Source organism: Scardinius erythrophthalmus, assembly GCF_964197995.2.
Source record: "Scardinius erythrophthalmus genome assembly, chromosome: 1".
NCBI classification, from domain to species: Eukaryota; Metazoa; Chordata; class Actinopteri; order Cypriniformes; family Leuciscidae; genus Scardinius; species Scardinius erythrophthalmus.
This window is the reverse complement of record NC_138221.1, coordinates 69641993-69661907: the sequence shown is the minus strand read 5'-3', so window position 1 is coordinate 69661907 and position 19915 is coordinate 69641993. Positions and strand designations below refer to the sequence as shown.

Genomic DNA, 19915 nt, shown 5'->3' with positions numbered 1-19915 from the left:
TTTCTGAGGCTTGATGTCTGATTATGTAAATCGTTTATCAACTCTTACCTCCCTCAAACTCATCATCTCTCCTTTCTGCTTCCCTGTCCCTGCTTCGTAGAAAAACAATTCTGATGTCCATCTACAGAGGCCAGCAATGAAGAAAAATTGTATCATTTGTATTATTTGCAAACTTTTGTTTCGTCATGTTTTCATAGCCTACCTCTATATAGAGCTGGTAAATCCCGCCCATCCGTAAAACCCCACTGGACCTCTAGGTTGAAAAATCATCAATGCAAGTGAATGTGGAAAATAATAATTTTCTGGTCCCGTTTGAATTGTGCCATGAATGTGAACATATGTTGTCTGTGAATTTTTTATATAATTTTTCATGTTACGAGTTTGACAGTATATTGTACGATTCTTTGACTAGCAGTTGTGGAAAAGACATAACGAGAAAGACTACATGTCACCTATGTGACGTCACCCCATAACACATTTTCCCTCCACTTATCAAATCACGGTGCTAATGCTGCGATAATCTATGGAGACAGATCGAGATGCCTGTGTGTTTTGTACCCAAATGTCACCATTTAAACCAAATGGGCTGTTCTTTCTTCAGATTCCCGCGTCTGAAAGCAGCGAAGAGTTGTAGTCCAGAAAGTGCTCTCACACAAAGTCTAACCGTATCAAACTTCTACCCGCTAAATTGTAGCATTCTTCACACGAAAAATTATATAAAAAATTGTATGCAATTACACACTTCTGATAAAAATGAGAAATGTGTTAAATGGTTCCACATTTTCTTTGTTTTCTTTTACAGTGTGTGTGTGTGTGTGTGTGTGTGTCAGTCAGTGTGTGTGTTGTTGTTTAATGTGACACAGAGACACTGAAGAGTCATAATAATTCAATCTAAATCCAGCACAGAGGGGTTCAGTGAATGTGTGTGTGAATGTGTGTAAGTGTGTGAGTGTGTGTGTGTCAGAGACGCTGTAGAAGGACAGAGTGCCGGCCGACACGTCCACAAACACTCCTACTCTCTTACAGGATCCTGAACCAGCAGGAACAGCAGTGGAGTTACTATTGTGCCAGACAGTGAATCCGTGATTAGAGCAGTACAGACTCCAGGACTTCTCATTACGTCCAAACACACAGTCACGACTCCATCCTCCTTTCCTCTTGATTCCTTTATATGACACTGATATTTCAGTATCTCCACTCCATTCAGCCTCCCAGTAACAGCGTCCAGTCAGACTCTCTCCACACAGAACCTGATGATCATACTCAAATCTCTCTGGATGATCAAGATACGACTGCCTCTCTCTCACACTCGTCACCTTTCTGTTCTCCTCAGACAGAGCGAGACGAGTGTGTGCTGTGTTTGGATCCAGTGTGAGATCAACGGCATCTGAACACAAGAACACACACATTACAACAGCAACATTTACAACAACACACACTAAAACTGTGTTTGAGGACTTACATCTGTGTAGTCTTGATGTCATCATGAACTCTCCACAGTGATCCACACTAGAAAACACACACACACACACACACACACACACACACACACACACACACACAAAATAATGAAACAAAACTTTAATTAAAGTACACCTATGAGTCGTATTCAATATTAATAAATTAGAGATGTTCTTGTTGATCAAAGGCTTAAAGGTGCCATGTGTCAGAATTGAGGTAAAAATATCTAAAAAATGAGAAAAGAATGAGAAGAAATAAGGGCGATAATGTCATTAAAAAAAATGACAAGTTATAGTGCTGCAGAGATATCAACCTGAATTAGCATTAGCATTACTAGCCACGGCCCGACGTCGTAATAGTCAAGTCAAGTCAAGTCAACTTTATTTATATAGCGCTTTTCACAATACAGATTGTATCAAAGCAGCTTCACAGTATTAAATAAAATAATACATCAGTGTTTGTTTCTGGTGTAAAACATCCACGTTTGGTAATGCTGATCAATAGTATTGTTGAATTGATTAATTAAATTAAGTATCCCCAACTGAGCAAGCCAAAGGCAACAGTGGCAAGGAACCGAAAAACTCCATCAGGTGACCTAATGGAGAAAAAAAAACCTTGGGAGACCCCAGGCTCAGTCGGGGGCCAGTTCTCCTCTGGCGTTTATAAACTAGAGACCGGATTTAACTGTAAGATTAAAAATATTATATAAATGCCTGGCTGAAGAGAAGCGTCTTTAATCTAGTTTTAAACTGGGAGAGCGAGTCTGAGCAACGAACAGTATCAGGAAGGCTATTCCAGAGTTTTGGAGCTAAATGTGAAAATGATCTCCCTCCTTTGGTTGATCTGGATATCCTAGGTATGACCAAAAGCCTCGAATTTAGTGACCTTAACCCTCTATTGCACGCATTATTAATTAGACATTGTAAAAAATGTTTTGCATGTTTTTATTACTTAACATGAGCTAAATAACAGATATATATAAAAAAAATCTAAAAAAAAGTTTAAAGGGGGGTCGTTGGTAAATTGTTGCCATATGGCAACAATATGCAATCGTGGAAAGTACCATAAAATAAAAAAAAAAATAAAAAAAATAATTTTATTTAAAACAAGACTCAACAAATCCATCTCATACTTAGTGAAATGTTTAAACAAACATTTATACAGTAAAAACATTATATCATTTCAACAGTTATCTGAAATGTCTGGTAATAATAACCAGGAACCTGGAACCTGTCTCACTGAAATACACTATTCATTCGTTTCATTTCATTTAGTCATTTTTTTTGCCGTTTCATTTCATTTAATTCTCTTCATGACTTGTGAAAGTCAGTGAAGCAGAGGAAAACTAAACACTTGGAGCACTTGCTTCTTACAATGCCCTTGCATCCTGGCATTTTGCATCTGCCCTTCTCAGATGCATGCAAGGGCCAGTGGTCTGTGCGGTCTCTGCGGACAGGATCTGGCGGGACAAAGCTTTGGGGCCCTCTTTTATTTTTCCCCACCACAACAGCTTGTGAAGGTCTAATGTTTTTACCTTTAAAATATAAGCAAAAGTTGTAAACATAGTCTCAGAGTAGTTTCATGCTATGTAAGTCAATGGGACTCCATTAGGTTGAATGCACCAGGACGTTTCCATATTTGCATATAGTTGCCATATGGCAACAAATGTATTTTAGCATATTACAAAAAACTTATAAAATCAAAACTGAATTTAATGTTAAAAAATTAAAGTTTACTTACCCCAGATACTGATTAAATTTTTTTATTTGATGAAAATTTTCCAAAATTCTGAATAAAAGGCTATCTTCAGGAGCCCCAGACAGTGATGTTTGCATGTCAATGTCCATGAGCAAAAAGGACTGGCAAACAGGATATCCTGGTCATGTGACCTCATAAATTGTATTTTCTTAAAAGTTAAAGCCCCCTTTTCACAACTAACTGTAAAAACATAGATTTTATATCACAGCTTTAAAAAAAAATTAAGATAAATTAATTGTTGCCATATGGCAACGCTATGCAATAGAGGGTTAAAGAGCGCGATGGATTATAGGGCGATAGAAGATCCGTTAAATAAACTGGAGCTAAGCCGTTTAGGGCTTTATAAGTCAGTAGCAATACCTTGTAATTAATACGGAACTTTATAGGTAACCAATGTAGTGATGATAAAATTGGTGTTATATGATCATATTTTCTTGATCTAGTAAGAACTCTAGCAACGGCATTTTGGACTAACTGTAGCTTGTTTATTGAGGATGCAGGACAACCAGCTAATAAAGAATTACAGTAATCTAATCTCGAGGTCATGAACGCATGAACTAACTTTTCTGCATCAGAAACTGATAGCATGTTACGTAGCTTAGCAATGTTTCTAAGGTGGAAAAAGGCTGTTTTTGTAACATATGAAATATGATTTTCAAAAGACAAGTTACAATCTAATATAACACCCAGGTCTTTTACTGTAGAGGATAAAGTAACAGGACACCCTACTATGTTAAAGTTGTATTGTAAGAGGTTTTGTGGGCGGTTTTTTGAACCGATAAGTAGTACCTCTGTCTTGTCTGGATTTAATAAAAGAAAATTGCGCGTCATGCAATCTTTTATATCTTTAACACACTCTGTCAATTTGGATAATTTAGTGTTTTCATCCGGCCGTGATGAAATATATTTAAGTGTCATCAGCATAAAAATGGAAACTAATTCCATGTTTCCTTATAATATTTCCAAGTGGCAGCATATATATTGAGAATAATAGAGGGCCTAACACAGATCCTTGCGGCACTCCATAGTTTACTGGAGTTATGATCGATTTTTCTCCATTTAAATAGACAAAATGGTATCGGTCAGATAGGTATGATCTGAACCAGCTTAATGCTTGTCCTTGAACACCGGTATAGTTTTGTAGTCGATCTAAGAGTATTGTGTGATCTATAGCAGTGATTCCCAACCCCCGGTCCCCGGACCGGTGCCGGTCCGTGGACCCGTTAGTACCGGGCCTTGAAATATTCCCAGAATAATGTTTCTTTTTTTCTTTTTTCTTTTTTTTTTATAATAATAATAATTTTCTTTTTTATATGCTTTTTTAAGTGACGTCATGTTATTTAATCCAAAACCTAAACAATAAATAGATTAAAATGTGTTTCTTTGAGCGCCTTGCGATTGCTTAGCAACACGTCATATCTGAATGGACTGCAAAAAAGCGCGCTGCACCTGAAGTGACAGGGAAGTGGAGAGATGAGCGGGCCGCGATATTTTTTTCAATGGCTAATTTCATTGCGGACAGTTCTGGTAAAAGGAAAGGCGATGACCAACTCGAAAATAGCGAGAGAGAAAAAGTCACGCTTCATAAATACGATACCTCATACATTAGGTATGGATTTATGACAACAGGCGATTCCGTGGCGCCAAATCCGTTGTGTATTATTTGTGGTGAAAAATAACGTTAAGCTGGTTTTCGTTCATATTTGTAAAGCAGACCTTTTTAAATTTCGTTTTATTGTATCCTGGAATTTGTGTGCATTGTTTTGGATGCATATGTTTTTTATGGATGCTCAGGAAGAACAGCTTGTCTTGTGCACAGCTACAAATATAGTAATATCAATAAGCAGTTCATGCTCACATTAAAATAGTTTTGTTCTCATTGGTCTGATTTGGTATTTTTTGTTAAAGGTTAAAGTTTAATCTCTAATTTTATACTTTTAAAAATGATTGGCTGAAATCACTAAGTTATGTGTTTGCTATTGTATTCTGAAACTGTCTGATTGTTGAAACTGGCACTTATTTTCATACAATTAAAAAGGCCCGTTCACACCAAGCACGATAACTATAAAGATAACGACAAAGATAACTATATATGCGTCCACATCAACGAACGATAACGGTCTTTTTATTCTAAGCACGCGCTCGCGCGCCCCATTTTAAATGCGCGAGACCTTTAAATTAGAATGGATTCTGATTGACTGTCAGTGTTTTATCGTTTGACAGCTGAAAAAAATCGTTCTGAAAGTGATCCCAACGATATCGTTGCTGTCAAACGATAAAACACTGACAGTCAATCAGAATCCATTCTAATTTAAAGGTCTCGCGCATTTAAAATGGGGCGCGCGAGCGCGTGCTTAGAATAAAAAGACCGTTATCGTTCGTTGGTGTGGACGCATATAATCTTTGTCGTTATCTTTATAGTTATCGTGCTTGGTGTGAACGGGCCTTTAGCCTTTGTTGTCACCTGTTGGTGTGAAAACACTAAGTTGCTGTTGAAGTGATTGTCTTTAGTGGTTCTGGAGAGATTTGACAGGTGAAATGGACTGGTATTTTCATACAATTTGCCATTACTGCCACCTGCTAGTGAGTGAGTGCTGTGTGAGTTGCTTTTGAAGTAGACCTAATTGTATGGCAGTAAAGGGAAATATTTTGTGAACTGGTCTGGTATGGGGCGCCGTTTGTAAAGCGACTCACGCTGAAAATAACAGCAACATTTTGTCACATTTAGCTTCAAACAATGTTTAAAAAACTGGTATGAATTTTTGACGTCACTTTTTACCACATTTACAACAATATTTGTCAACTTAAATAGTATTTTAAATAGTTAAATCTAAATATTAAATGTTACACCTTAATGTTAAATGTTAAATCTAAATGCTAAATATAAATCTAAATGTTAAATCTAAATCTAAATGTTAAATCTAAATGCTAAATATAAATATAAATATAAATGTTAAATATAAATATTAAATCTAAATCTAAATGTTAAATATAAATGTTAAATGTTAAATCTAAATCGAAATGTTAAATCTAAATGTTAAATCTAAATCTAAATGTTAAATCTAAATGTTAAATCTAAATCTAAATCTAAATGTTGAATTTAAATCTAAATGTTAAATCTAAATCTAAATGTTGAATCTAAATGTTTCGGGTGAAACTAAATATTTAACTAATATGCAAATTCAAAATGCTGGTAACCGGAAGTGCCAAAATAAAAGCTCGAGGTGGTCAGTGTGTGTTTATAGCATGGTTTATAGTGTCAAATAACGAATAAAAAACATCTCATCCGAGGAAATGGACTCTTGGACATGGATTATCGTGATAATAACTACCTAAAATAATAAACACGTTTGGAGAAACTTTATTTGAAGAGTAGGCTAGTGTCACTTTTATGAAAAGTGCGGGACTTATGACCTGTAGCCATAATAGCCAGCTATGGCCACTAGGGGGCTCACTTTGACTGAATGTCATGTCATTACTCTCATCACGAAACTCTACAGTTTCTCCAAACGTGTTTATTATTTTAGGTAGTTATTATCGTTATATTATAGTTATTATTATGAGATGGTTTTTATTCGTTATTTGACACTATAAACCATGCTATAAACACACACTGACCACCTTTTGGCACTTCCGCTTACAGGCATTTTGAATTTGCATATTAGTTAAATATTTAGTTTCACCCGAAACATTTAGATTCAACATTTAGATTTAGATTTAGATTTAACATTTAGATTTAGATTTAACATTTAGATTTAACATTTAGATTTAGATTTAACATTTAGATTTAGATTTAATATTTAGATTTAACATTTAGATTTATATTTAACATTTAACATTTAGATTTAACATTTAGATTTAACATTTAGATTTAGATTTAATATTTAGATTTAACATTTAGATTTAACATTTAGATTTAGATTTAGATTTAACATTTAGATTTAACATTTAGATTTAGATTTAACATTTAGATTTAGATTTAGCATTTAGATTTAATATTTAACATTTAGGTGTAACATTTAATATTTAGATTTAACTATTTAAAATATCTCTAAGTTGACAAATATTGTTGTAAATGTGGTAAAAAGTGACCGTCAAAAATTCATACCAGTTTTTTAAACATTGTTTGAAGCTAAATGTGACAAAATGTTGCTGTTATTTTCAGCGTGAGCCTCTTTACAAACGGCGCCCCATAGTCTGAAAGTTTAAAAAGATTGGTATATTCATACAAGTAGCCTTTGTTGCCATCTAGTTCATTATGCAAATAAATGCTGTTACTGTTTTACACAGTGATATGTTCCAAACGATGCATCTTAAAATTGACAACTGGTCCCTGGAATTTTTTTTATGAATATGCTGGTCCCTGGCACAAAAAAGGTTGGGAACCCCTGACCTATAGTATCGAACGCAGCACTAAGATCAAGTAAAACTAGTATTGAGATACAGCCTTGGTCAGAAGCTAAGAGTAAATCATTTGTGATTTTAACGAGCGCAGTTTCAGTGCTATGGTGCGGCCTTAATCCAGACTGAAACTTTTCATAGATGTCATTTTCTTGTAAGAAAGAGCCCAGTTGGGCAGACACAACTTTTTCTAGTATTTTGGACATAAAAGGAAGATTTGAAATGGGTCTATAATTTGCTAGATTATGTGGATCTAATTGTGGTTTCTTAATGAGTGGTTTTATAACTGCCAGTTTAAATGTTCTTGGAACATGACCTAAAGATAAAGACGAGTTAATAATATTGAGGAGAGGCTCTTCCACTATAGGTAACACTTCTTTCAGTAGTTTAGTTGGTATAGGATCTAATAAACATGTTGTTGTTTTAGAGGAAGTGATAAGTTTATTTAACTCTATTTGTTCTATAGTTGTAAAGCACTGTTATTGTTCTTGCGGGGTGATAATCGAGGCTGAATTATAAGGCGCGATTGAGGATTGAACGTTTATAATTGTGGATCTGATGTTTTCTATTTTCTCAGTGAAAAAATTCATGAAATCATTACTACTAAACTGTAACGGAATATTTTGTTCAGGTGACGCTTGTTTATTTGTTAGTCTAGCCACGGTGTTAAATAAAAATCTTGGATTGTTTTGGTTATTTTCTATTAGTTTGCGGAGGTGCTCAGCCCTGGCTACTTTTAGGGCCTTTTTATAACGTGACGTACTGTCTTTCCAAGCGATTCTAAAAACCTCTAAATTAGTTTGTTTCCATTTACGCTCTAAATTACGGGTTTCTCTCTTTAGAACACGCGTAGTATTATTGTACCATGGTGCTTTAATTTTCTCTCTGACCTTTTTTAGTTTCATAGGTGCAACAATATCCAATTTTCCAGAGAGAATGGTGCTCATAGTGATAGTTAGTTCCTCTAGTTCATCTGTTTGTTTAGGTTCAGGCAGCAGCTGAGACAGATCCAATAAGCAATTTGAAAAATTATCTATGGTGGATGGAAGGATTGTTCTACCTAATCGATAACGCGGCGCAGCATGATATATTACCGGGGTACGTAATATGCAAGTTACCATGTAATGGTCAGTTACATCATCACTTTGTGGAATGATATCTATATCGGTTGGATCGGTTCCATGTGATATAATTAAATCGAGTGTATGATTAAAACTACGAGTTGGTCCGGTAACGTTTTGCTTGACCCCAAAGGAGTTTAATAAATCTATAAACACAGCCCCTAACGTATCATTTTGATTATCTACGTGTATGTTAAAATCTCCAACAATTAATACTTTATCGACATTGACCAATAGATCTGAGAGAAAATCTGCAAATTCTTTTAGGAAATCAGCGTAAGGCCCAGGCGGTCTATATACGGTAGCCAAGGCTAGAGATAATAGGGATGTTTTTCTATCATCTAAGAGCGTAACATTTAGTACAAGTACTTCAAATGAAATAAACTTATAACCCGTTTTCTGAGTAACACTAAGAAAATCTCTATAGATAGTTGCAATACCGCCGCCACGACCAATCAGACGGGGCTCGTGCTTATAGGAGTATCCAGATGGAGTAGACTCATTTAGACTGAAATAATCATTTGGTTTAAGCCAGGTTTCAGTAAGACAAAGTACATCGATGCTATTATCTGTGACTATTTCATTTACAATAACTGCCTTAGGTATGAGTGATCTAATGTTTAGAAGACCTAGCTTTAGAAATTGTTTTTGTTAACTAATAGCAACATTTTCTGTTTTAATAACAACTAAATTTTTCCTAGATCCTGCAGTAGATTTATTATTTGATCGCACTAAACGAGGAATAGACACAATTTCTATGCAATGTTCTACACTAGTATTTATATCAGTTAATTTGGTGCAGCAGAGACTATGATTTGGACTTTTGGTTACTAGTCAAAAGGTATTTAACATTTTGGAGATGTTATCCGACAGAAGATCCGCTCCGAATCTGCTTGGGTGTAAGCCATCAGCACGGTAAAGCCTAGGACGCTCCCAAAACAGATTCCAATTATTTACAAAGAGCAGTTTCTGCTCATTGCACCATGACGTTAACCATTCATTTAGTGCGAATAATCTACTAAACTTGTCATGTCCTAGACGGTACGTGGGAAGCGGTCCTGACACAATGATCATTATATCAGGCGATGTGCTGCGTACCGTATCGATCAGATTCCTGAAGTCTTTCTTCAGAACTTCCGTCTGGCGCAGCCTGATGTCGTTCACTCCCGCGTGCAATACCAAAGTTCCGACGCGCTCGTTATTGTTCAGAATCTCGGGAACGCGAGCAGCGATTTCAGAAACACGAGCACCAGGAAAGCAGTGACTGTGCACCTTATTTTTACCTAATGTAGCGTGTACGTGTCGAACGATGGAATCACCGATGATCACAGCATCGCGTTCTGTTTCTCGAAGAGGGGAGAAGCGGTTTTGTGTGGATAACTCGAAAACCGGGAGGGTTGGAGAGGGTCTTGGTCTAGACCTGACTCGCGTCTTCCGCTGCGGAACCATCCAGGCTTCGTGGTGGCGTGTTGGAGCCGGAGTGAACGAGACCATGGCTGATCGCGACTTTGGCGCTCGGGACCGATGTTGAGAAACGCACGGAGTAGACGAGGTCGGAGTCAGCGGGTTAGTAACATTAATCTCTGATTTGTGAGCATCGCTGCGTGATGTTTCAAGAGCTAACCGCCGGTCTATTAGCTCGGCTTGTCTCACTAAAAGGTCGTGGATCTGTTTCTCAACAGCTTCCAGCTCAGACTGTACCGCGTGCAGCTCAAATGTGTCCTCGCCTGCACCAAAAGGTAGACTACTTACATCTGATATATTCGCCATTTTAACAGATGGACAGTAAGTTAGCAACGACACTACCAGTGATGCTATCAATATTAATACTAATTTCTGACTAACGTCTTAGATATAATCCGTCTTTTTAGTGGTACGGGTGTAGAGTAGACGCACGATAGGCGAAAAAATGTTTGTGAGTGTTGAGAAGACGCGTTCAGCCCTGATTCCCGGGAGTAACCTATAAGAGTATCCAGCGTTGGATCACTAACAGGCTTGAGACACGTCTGCTCAACAGTCCGCGTTGTAACTATGAGGTTTGAGCAGTAGTGCTTCTCAGTGAGGAAAAGTAGAAAATGTTTGTTGTAAGTTTAAAAAGTAAAATCAAGAATTATAAATCAAATCGATGGAGCTCCAAAGACAACAACGCGTTCAGACGCGACGCATGCGCATTCGACAACAGGAAGCGGTAAAAAGAAAACTGGTAATACCAGTTTCGGCCATGGGAGGCGGTATGCGGGCAACATAACCACCAGCCAAACATGCAATACACGAATAACTCGCACGGCTTGTGGGCGTACTTGAACCTGATGTCAATCGTGTGGAAAGTATAGCCCACAACTACATTTCAGTTCAGGGAAGAGAGCGGAAGAATTGGCAAGAGACCCTTACCACCACCACAACCACCCTGCAGGGAAAAAAACGCAAATAAAATCTGATAAAAAAAGGAACAGAACCAGAGTAAACATTGGCACTGCTTTCCATCGCTGGAGACAACTGATGGACATGAAAGAAATGAGGTTGGACTCCGAACTTGCAACATTTCTTTTGGATTGGTAAATAAGATGCTGTTAGTATTTCGTTACTAGTTTGTTTTATATGTTTGTGTAGTTTTTTCGGGAAGTTATAACATAAAAATGTATCGAAGGCTTTTCGATAAACGTATATATAACGTACATAAATATAGTATTATAATATAGTACACATGATAGCACAATCTCTATAGCTTATTTTTTCTTGCCAACTACGTGACCTATATATTATGTTTATTAAATGGCTTTCCTGAGGTAAATCTGACATAATTGTTCTCCAGCTGTGTTATTGACCTCTTCACGCTGATAAAAAAACACTGATTGGTCGATATTATGTATGAGGAATACATTTTGGTAAGTCGTAGCCTACTGTATCTTTCAACAGTGTTTGTGTTTTTTTACTATTAGTAGAGATGATCGGTTCACGTGCGCTAGGGATCTGTCGCGTTACAAGCGCCAAAACGTAATAAAATTGACAGAATCTGAGAGCTGAGATTTTTTTATATCATAACTAACCTGCTCTGTCTAGTCTGTCGGTCTCCGTGTCCTCTTTGCTTCGCGATTTTTGGCAGCTGAGTTGGCAGCTCTGTTAAGTTATGTTGGCACTAGCTTGGTCAACATCAGCGAATGCTGTCTGTCAAATTAATGTAATTCAAACTAACAATAAAAATGTAATATGAACAAAACGAATATGAACATATTCACTGGTAAAGGTGAAGGGGAGTAGCTTGAAGATGTCATATTTTACCTTTTATAGCCTACTACAGTTGAATCAGATTGAATGCATTAATATTATGAACAGCAGCTACGCTAATTATTTCCCATCTGCTTTTCTGTTGTTATCTCGGGACGCTAGTCCCAAAATACAGATCGTCAGCTCCAGTTTGTATTCAGCCTCCCATGGAAACTACAGATTCTCCAACACCCGTGCAGAGACGACTCGATGCTGGCGATATGTTTATGCCCTAAATCAATACATGATTAACTAACTGTATTTCTCTATGTACATTTCTGAAATGCACTTTCTGTAAAGCTGCTTTGAAACAATGTATTGTGAAAAGCGCTATACAAATAAATTTGAATTGAATTGAATTGAATAGAATATTTCAAAATCACTGTGAAGGTAGGGGCGGAGCATAGAGACTATGCCGTTTCTCGGTTGTTACTCTAGAGTAGACCAACTCACTTTCTGGAGCTATACTGCCCCCATCTGGTATGGAATGTGGAGTATGAATTGATTTTTTGGCGGACATTACACAAGGCACCTTTAAATAAACTAATTAAAATTCAAACACACACACACTCTCTCCCTCTCTCTTACACACACTCCCTCACTCACTCACTCTCTCTCACACACACTCTCTCCCTCTCTCTCTGTCTGTCACACATACACACACTCACACACACACACACACACACACACAAACACTCCCTTCTCTGTCTCTCTCTCACACACACACACACACACACTCCCTCTCTCACTCACTCTCTCTCTGTCTCTCTCTCTTACACACACTCCCTCACTCTCTCTCTCTCTCTCTCTCTCTCTCTCACACACACACACACACACACTCACTCACTCACTCACACACACACACACTCCCTCTCTGTCTCTCACTCTCTCTGTCTCTCTCTCTTACACACACTCCCTCACTCACTCTCTCTCTCACACACACACTCACTCACACACAGACACAAACACTCACTCTCTCTCACACACTCTCTCTCTCTCTCTCTCTCTCTCTCTCTCTCTCTCTCTCATACACACACACACACACACTCACTCACTCACTCACTCACTCACACACACACTCCCTCTCTGTCTCTCACTCTCTCTCTGTCTCTCTCTCTTACACACACTCCCTCACTCACTCTCTCTCTCACACACACACACTCACTCACACACAGACACAAACACTCACTCTCTCTCACACACACACTCTCTCTCTCTCTCTCTCTCTCTCTCTCTCAATTCAATTCAATTCAATTCAAATGAGCTTTATTGGCATGACTGTGTAAAATAGCACAATATTGCCAAAGCAATAGACATATACAAACATATACTCACAGGTAGATAAAAAAAAAGTGAACAATAAAACATAACATTTCCATATGCATAAATATATCACAATGAAAAAAAATAAATAAATAACAAAAATAAGTACAGAGAGCAGTTTAAGGGAAGAGGGTTCAGCCGTTGTCCCTCATATGATGGCAGGAAGACACACACTGCGCTGCCAGGAGAACACACTCTTCTTTCTCTCCCAGAATATAAGACAGTTTGTCTATGAGGCTCGCTTGTTGGAATTGGGGTAAAATCTGAGCTATTAGTGTGAAATAAGTGTCTCTGATGAGTTTATACTTGCTGCACTCGGTGAGGAATACACACTCTCTCTCTCTCTCTCATACACACACACACACACTCTCTCTCTCCGTCTCTCTCTTACACACACTCCCTCACTCTCTCTCTCACTCACACACACACTCACTCACTCACTCTCTTACACACACTCCCTCACTCTCTCTCTCACTCACTCCCACTCTCTCTCTCTCACACGGGCACTCTCTCTCTCTCACACGCGCACTCACTCTCTCTCTCTCAAACACACTCCCTCACTCTCTCTCACACACGCGCACTCTCTCTCTCTCTCTCTCTCTCTCACACACACACACTCACTCACTCTCTCACACATACTCTCTCACTCACTCCCTCACTCTCACACACACACACACACACACACACACACACACACACACACACACACACACACACACACACACACACACACACACACACACACACAGTCTATTACAGTTTGTAATCAAACAGACACACAGAATCTCACTCTCTCTCACACACACACTCCCTCACACACACACACCCTCCCACACACTCTCTCTCTCTCTCTCTCACACACACACACACACTATCTCTCTCTCTCTCTCATACACACACAACACACACTCACTCTCTCTCTCTCTCTCTCTCTCTCTCTCACACACACACACACACACACACACACACACACACACACACACACACTTCTCTCTGTCACACACACTCCCTCACTCACTCTCTGTCTCTCTCTCTCTCTCACACACACACTCACTCACTCACTCACTCTCTCACACGCACACACAGACTCCCTCACACACACACACACACGCTGCAGCTCGAGTGTGTTTATCGAGCCGAAGAGACTCACGTCTCTAAATTTTTACATTATTCCTATAACAAATACTAATCAAGTTTTATAATCATTAACTATACTCACGAGTGATTCATATATGGTTTTAATCCTATTTTGTTGCCAGCATTTCTGCTCATATATTTTTTAAGTGCATTATGGTGTCTGTGACTAATCTTTATTGCCCTAGACGAGGTCCTTGAGAACAGGTCCTTTGTATTGGGAAAACAGCTAATAACTAATAGAAGAGGGCAAGCCTGAAGGCCCATCAGATGGCTCTGTGTCTGTTTTCTGCTGACCAAGTTAAAGGGGGGGTGAATTGCTGTTTCATGCATACTGAGTTTTTTACACTGTTAAAGAGTTGGATTCCCATGCTAAACATGGACAAAGTTTCAAAAGTTAAGTTGTACGTTTGAAGGAGTATTTTTGTTCCAAAAATACTCCTTCCGGTTTGTCACAAGTTTCGGAAAGTTTTTTTCGAGTATGGCTCTGTCTTACGTAAGATAGAGCGGAATTTCCTTATATGGGTCCTAAGGGCACTTCTCCGCGGCCGCGCGCGCACTCGCAGACCAGAGAGAGAAGAGAGCGAAAGCAGTACGTTACCTCAAAGCGCTATGCTCGGCTTTTAGGGAAGTCAATGTCACCAAAGAAGTGGGTTTTTGGTTGGCAGGGCAAGACAACCCTGCACAGATTCCCAAAGAACCCAGCGTTAAGGGAATAGTGGATGGAGTTTGTTTTTTCGAAGCATCAACGGAGGTTGTGCAAGACTGTTTGTTCCCTGCATTTCGACGATGATTGTTTTATAAACAAAGCCCAGATCGACTTATTTGCAGATCGTCTAATGCTTAAAGATCGAGCAGTCACGGTGAGTAAACTACTTTAAATGTCTCTCTGTGTTGTTGTTAGATCAGTTAGCACAGCTATAGCACACCGCCCACACGGCCCGCCCCCAGCCGCTCGGTTTTTTCCGGAAAGACTCGGTACAGCCAATCTTTAACTTATAAATATAATAAAACTAAAGACGTTTTGGAGATATGAAGGATGCAATACTACTCTATAGGTACTCAAGATTAACAGGAGATTGAGTGAAAATGAGCATTTCACCCCCCCTTTAAGGTTACAGGGGTCAACTTCTACGTGACTTATATGATCTATTTCACAGTTAGTTCACATAATTGTATTTCTTTCATGTGTATTTCTCTAGAGAATAAAGTGAATATTATCTATACTTCTTTCTGAGGAGGGAAGGTGTTATCAGTATGTTTTGGGTAGTCTGTCCTGATAACAATGAGCTCAGGCTCTCTACAACCTTGTTAGAACTGTTATGCTCTTTGTGCTTTTGTGTATGCGTTGCATATTCTGTGCAGGTCTCGTGATATGTAGCAGCAGATCTCGGGACCCTTCTCGACGACCTCCGAGGTCAACATCGAACCTTCAGGGACTCGGACGTTGGGTTGTAACGGTATGAGATTTTCACGGTATGATAATCGTCTCAGAAAATATCACGGTTTCACGGTATACGATATTAAACTATCATTATTATTATAATCATCAGCTACAATGACCCTTAAATGAATGAAAACAGATATGGTTTTTGGCTGAACATGGTTTATTGTAACAAACTTTTTTTTATGAAAATAAGAAAACTTTATTGAAGTATGAATCTACCTTTTGGAAGAAAAATAAAAATAAAGCTGCACATCTCCCATTTGAACAAAATAAGGAATAAGTTATTTCTCTTTATATTAGACAACAATAAAACAAACTGTCCTTCCTCTTTAATATGGGAGAGAAAAATGTGCAGGGTCATGTTTGTTATATTGTCCTGAGATTATCATAGCAGCATGCATTTCTCTGCTTTTTTTCAGGTCAGGTTATGATGAAGAAATGTAAGCATGTTGAGATTTCCAGAGCTCATTCTTGACCGCTGAGGTGAGAGAATGTGTCCACTTGTACTAAACATCCTCTCCGAAGGTACACTCGTGGCAGGGACACAAAGATACTTTCTGGCCACATTTGCCATAAGAGGCATTTCATCAGCATGCATTTTCCACCATGCCAGTGGGTCAGTGTCCGCGCTGATGCTTGGAAGAGACTTGTACATCGTCATTTCAGACAGCACCTTATCACTGACATTCTCATTTCCTGAGGTTGCCTTGTTCTGCCTAGATGAAGTGATTCGCTGTAGGTAGTACTGCTGCTTCCCGCTTCTGCCCAATTTTCTCCTCTTTCTGCTTGAGGATGTTCTCTATCCAAAGGAACTGCTTTTGCAAGATTCACAGCTTCTTCCACACATGCCTCAACTGTGTCATCCAGGTTTTTACTGAAGCTTCCCTTAAATCGGGCATCCACAAAGCTGGAGATTTGTAGCACTCGTTCCACCTTCTCTGTGTATCTCCCTTGCAAGTTTTCTCTCATTACTTGCTTCATCTGTCTGATTAGTAGATTGTCTTCAGCTTGCTCAGAGAGGATTTTGCTGCAAATGTGCTCCAGTACCGGTGTGAGTGAGGACAGTGTGACCCGTTTCTCCGATGCCAGGGCATCAGTGAGGTCATAGAGTGGTTGAAGGAGCTGATTGACATTCTCAAGAGTGGCAATGTCATTATCTTTTGGCATGAAATGCCATGTACTTCTGTCACTAGCCAGGACTGCACAGACAGCCTGTTGTTGCTCCAGGAACCTGGAGATCATCTCATAAGTTGATCCCCACCTTGTTACCACGTCATGGATGAGGGCATGCTCAGGGAGTTCCAGGTCTGCCTGTTTTTTTTTTTTAAATTCTCTTTTCCTTTTCCAACTCCATGAAAATCCTTGAATCAAGTGCCCTTGATGCAGATTCAACACTTTGGATCTTCAAGGCTTTGCTAATGGCCAGATTTAAATTGTGACCAAAACAAGTGAGCCAAACACAAGGGAACTCTGCAAAGGCCTTCTTCATATTGCTTGCATTGTCTGTGGTAATTCCGCACAGACTTTCTTTTGAAATCTTCCATTCCTGGAGCATATTATCAAACATCTCGGAGATGTTTTCTGAGGTGTGGTCTTCAGGAAAAAAATGAGACTCCAAACAATGGCACTTAAAGGAGAACTTTTGTAAATTTGGAGTACTGTTAATACAGAGAACAACGACAAAAATCGGTGTTGCCTACACCGTGTTATCCTCTTTTTAAAATTTGCACCCTGTTGACTTCAATGGGGCAAGTTTTAAACCTGATTTTAGCCTCTTAACATCCTTGATGTGTCATTACAAGTGCACAGAAAATGTGAGTGATTCCTTCAGAGTGAACACGAGTGAATCTGACTGCAGTAGATGTGAAAGATATGTATAAAAATGATGTTTATTCAGCCAGTGCACATACCTGTATTGAAGTCCATAGTAATCGATTGTCAAGTTCACGCGCGTGATCATAGGTACTAAACCAATGTGCGTGAACTCGACAATCGATTACTATGGACTTCCACCGAAAACAGGAAGAAAATACAGGTATGTGCGCTGGCTGAATAAACATCATTTTTATTCATATCTTTCACATCTACTGCAGTCAGATTCACCCGTGTTCACTCTGAAGGAATCACTCACATTTTCTGTGCACTTGTAATGACACATCAAGGATGTTAAGAGGCTAAAAGCAGGTTTAATACTTGCCCCATTGAAGTCAACAGGGTGCAAATTTTAAAAAGAGGATAACATGGTGTAGGCAAAACCGATTTTTGTCGTTGTTCTCTGTATTGACAGCACTCCAAATGTACAAAAAAATGTTCTCCTTTAAGCTGCCAATCTGAGGAGAGGTAGTGGACTGTAAAACTTATGAATGGCTCCCCACCTCCACTACTGCTGGTCCACAGGTCTGTGGTGGCTGAAATCCACACAGCTTCCTTCAGCTGTTCTTCAACACTGGCCCTTACCTCTTTGTACATGCGAGGGATTTCATTGGTGGAAAAGTATGTTTTTGATGGTACCTTGTACATTGGGACTGCCTTCTACATCAGGTGAAGAAAGCCAGGTTTTTCCACTACTCTAAAGGGCATCATGTCTTTAGCAATGAAATAAGCTACAGCATGATTCAATTATTTCGCTTGTTTGGATGTAGGATCTAACTTGATTCCTTTTGCAAGTGACTGTGTGACAGTTGGTTGAGCTGGACCAGGAAGCGTCTTTGCAGAGGTAGTTTGACCCTAAAGAATTAACAGAATTATTAACATGATTAGCATGTAAACAATTAGCATGTAACTACATATAAACACATAATGAACCAACAACATGGATTTAAATAGGAAATTTAAATAACTTGGATGGGGCAAACTAATTCAAAATTTTAAAATACTGAAACATGTCTAATAAATTGTATTAAAAAAAACATTTTTAATTTATTAATTATTATTTAAGAACAATAGAGTCTTTATGAAATGTATTTTATTTCCTCAGAAATTCTGGGTTGTCTGATATAACTGGTCTGGATTCTGTGATTTTGTTTGTCTACACAAGAGAGGTTTACTAAATTAAAACATGGACAAAAAACTATACACAATAGTAATATATTTCAGTCATTATTTCTTCAGGCTAAACCAAACTTTTTTTGACAGGTTGTACTGAACACCTATGAGTTTCAGTCAGTGTATTTGATGATTATTCTTTAAAAAATTTTTATAAAATGCTCATTAAATGTTCTCTGTCTGGATATGTTCATGTGTTCACGTCTTCACATACATAGTGAGTGAGACAGCAGACGCTTTAAAAACCATGAGCATCATGCTTACTTGAGTGTGTACTAGATCTACTAGACGAAACGGCGCTGCTCATTCATACAGAGACACGCTGGATATAGACTTAAGGGGGTCGCACACCAGTCTTTTTGCGCTGTATATTCACAGACACGCACATCGCAATTTGATTTACTGCACAGCTATATTTTGATTTATTCATCCATCTATCTATCAAATCGCACATTTTACGTGGCATCTGTATTGTAACGCAAAAAGACTGGTGTGCGTCTTTTTGACAGACCGGGATTCCCTCTGCATGACAGAAATAATATGGCCTTAAGTTATAAAATGTATGAATTACCTTTATCTTCACGGAGGGATGGTGTTCCCGAATATGGGAGAACATGTTCAACGTGTTGCAGCCACTCTTCGTCCACATATCTTGCAAACTGGACATCCATCTTCAAGGACAACACCATGATCGTTTTTCGGATATCCAAAATATTCCCATACTGCAGATTTAAAAAAGAAAATTTGGCGGGAGATAGAGATTCGCAGCCTCTGTCTCGGACATTTTCAGCGCTGTACAGGTATGGGCGGAGTCTAAACAGTCAAGCTGAAAGAAGTTGCATGCGGCAGCGCGGGTGAAATCTGGTTTCGAAGGACCACATGTCTTGCTATGCAATGTGGAAGGAGAGGGAGATGCGCCGTAATACGGGGAATGAGGTATCAACCCTTGTGAATGCAGATC

At 38.7% G+C, this 19915-nt stretch overlaps 1 protein-coding gene across 1 annotated transcript in view; it reads right to left on the bottom strand.

Moving 5' to 3' along the window:
* Positions 1-830: 830 nt before the first annotated feature.
* Positions 831-19915, bottom strand: part of LOC308696553 (NACHT, LRR and PYD domains-containing protein 3-like) — a gene marked incomplete at both ends in the record, with an annotated part of 65156 nt that continues 46071 nt past the window's right edge. The window contains 2 exons of the mRNA XM_081375352.1: positions 831-1387; positions 1463-1509. Of these exons, the coding sequence (XP_081231478.1) occupies positions 831-1387; positions 1463-1509 (604 nt within the window). The remainder of the gene's footprint in view (positions 1388-1462; positions 1510-19915) is intronic.